This window comes from Austrofundulus limnaeus, unplaced genomic scaffold (genome assembly GCF_001266775.1).
Source record: "Austrofundulus limnaeus strain Quisiro unplaced genomic scaffold, Austrofundulus_limnaeus-1.0 Scaffold146, whole genome shotgun sequence".
NCBI classification, from domain to species: Eukaryota; Metazoa; Chordata; class Actinopteri; order Cyprinodontiformes; family Rivulidae; genus Austrofundulus; species Austrofundulus limnaeus.
Window position 1 is genome coordinate 523,501 of NW_013952548.1, and position 2,224 is coordinate 525,724.

Consider the following 2,224-nt stretch of genomic DNA (forward strand, 5'->3'; position numbering starts at 1 on the left):
TCATTTGGGTCTGAACCAGCTGATATTAATTTGCACTGACAAGGGGCAGGTTTCTAATTACTGAGAGAGTTCAGCTGGTGTCTTGTCTTTCCATACCTTTTTACACCTCCCTTTCTTCATGTGTTCAATACTTTTTCCCTGTGCCATTCCACATTATTACAAATAACTTCATTTCTGGACATTTATGTCTGACTTCTTTGTATGTATGGATCACTTGGGTTGTTACCGACATCTGGTGAAAACTTCATGTCATTAGCACCTCTAGTAATATATTTACTGAGAAAAATGTTGACGTGTTCAGTACTTATTTTACCCGCTGTATATTTAGGAGCCGATCATTTAGAAGCTGAAAGGTTAACAACATTCAAGGGACATATTTTGCTTGTGTTTATGCACACACACACACAGACACAAACACACACATAAATGGTAATTTGTACTCATTTAGTGAAATTCCAAACAATAATGCCACAATGGCTCGCGATATGAATCATTCATTACATACTTTATTTGATGTTAATACCCCAATGAACCATTTGCCTCATTCTTCAAGACAAAAGCCACTTTCCCAAACAGCAGAAACAACACTGAGTCTCATTCAACCCATGAGTCAGACACAACGGGACTGAGTCCTGCAGTTCAATCAAGGGTACAGTTTGATGAATTGTCACCACATTCTAGTGACAAGCAAGTGAGCTGTGAGGTTTCTGGGACCTTTCATTAACTTTCTAAAATAATTAGAGTAAATGATACAAATAATGAGGGTAATGTTCCCCAACATATAAGCATGTGCAGTTTTCTTCACACAAAAGTCAGAAAAGTAAATATGTGACCCATCATATCGAAATGAGGATTAAGTCAAATTTGGTCAAAACAACCTCATTACATTTTCAGATTCTTGGCTTTAAAAGCTACATTTTGATACCTGGATCGTCCTGATACCATAAGTAAATCCATATGTCTGACTTAATTTGTCTTGTTGGTTACAAAAATACATGAATATTTGGTCTGAATCCTAATTTTATGTCATTTTAATGAGGAATTTTTGATGTCCCTATAAACAGACTATATTTGATACCTATAAACTATATTTGAATTTTGAGATTTCCCAACTGAAATGAAATAAAACTTTGCTAGCTCACAGGGAAAATCTAAAATTTAATGGTGTTTTCCTCAAAATCAGTTTTTTTGTTGCTACTCTGAAAAAAGTGCTTCAAAATTTTGTTTTATGATTATATTTCAGACAGTTCATTTAAATTATACATTGATAAGGCTTTTATTCATTATACTTTGACAAAATGCAATTTTTTGTTAACATTTTAATCAAAACACTACATCTGCCTATTTCTCCATTATACCACTTTTAGACTTAATCCTCATTTCAATGTGATGGGTCACATATAATGCCTGAATTCAAACAAAATTCCATTTATTATGGAACATATTTAAGCACATAGAAAGGGATGAATGTGCTAATAAAGGAGCTGTCGTATAGTTTTTCTGCGACTTTACTCTGTTATACTAGTACAGGTATAAAAGAGTTTTTTTAGGGTATGTGTTTGTCCCCGCTTTTCTGACTCATTCAGTCATTTTACATGTTAAAAAGCTACACAGACACACTTACACACAGTTCCACCTCGGCAGGTTGTGTTCTCATCACTGAAGTCACCGCAGTCGTTGTCGCCATCACAAGCCCAGTGATCTGGGATGCAACGGCCACTGGTGCACTGAAACTGACTTTTAGAGCAGGTCTGGACGCAGCCCGCTTCATCACTGCCATCACCGCAGTCGTTATCTATAGACATGGTATCAAATGTTTGACCATTCAACAGTACTATAACTGATGCATGTAACGTTTGTCAGTGGGTAGTTTTATGGGAAAACGCCAAAGCTTTAAAAGCGCTCACCGGAATCACAATGCCACTTGAAACTGATGCATCGTCCATTTGAGCAGCTGAATTCAGTACCAGGCCTGCAGCTGGGGAAGGCTGGAAAATATGGGAAACAAATTAATTCAATTCAATTTCAATTAAAAAGGTATTAATTTCATTTAAAACAAAATAACTATATACAATAGAAACTAAGAAAATACAGAAATCAAAAAAATCTAAATAAAATGAAAGGTAACAGAAGAATAAATCTTATGTCTGCCACTTCTATCTCCAATACAGTATATATTCAAAGAAAAGATAATTTACAAAACAATACTTATTTTATTACTTAT

General features: G+C 34.9%; 1 protein-coding gene across 1 annotated transcript in view; it reads right to left on the reverse strand.

Annotated features, from left to right (window-relative positions):
* The window catches only part of lrp1bb (low density lipoprotein receptor-related protein 1Bb), a gene marked incomplete in the record, with an annotated part of 232,866 nt that overhangs the window by 119,056 nt on the left and 111,586 nt on the right, over positions 1-2,224 (reverse strand). Inside the window, 2 exon segments of the mRNA XM_014016494.1 lie at positions 1,625-1,795; positions 1,908-1,988. Coding sequence (XP_013871948.1) covers positions 1,625-1,795; positions 1,908-1,988 — 252 coding nt within the window.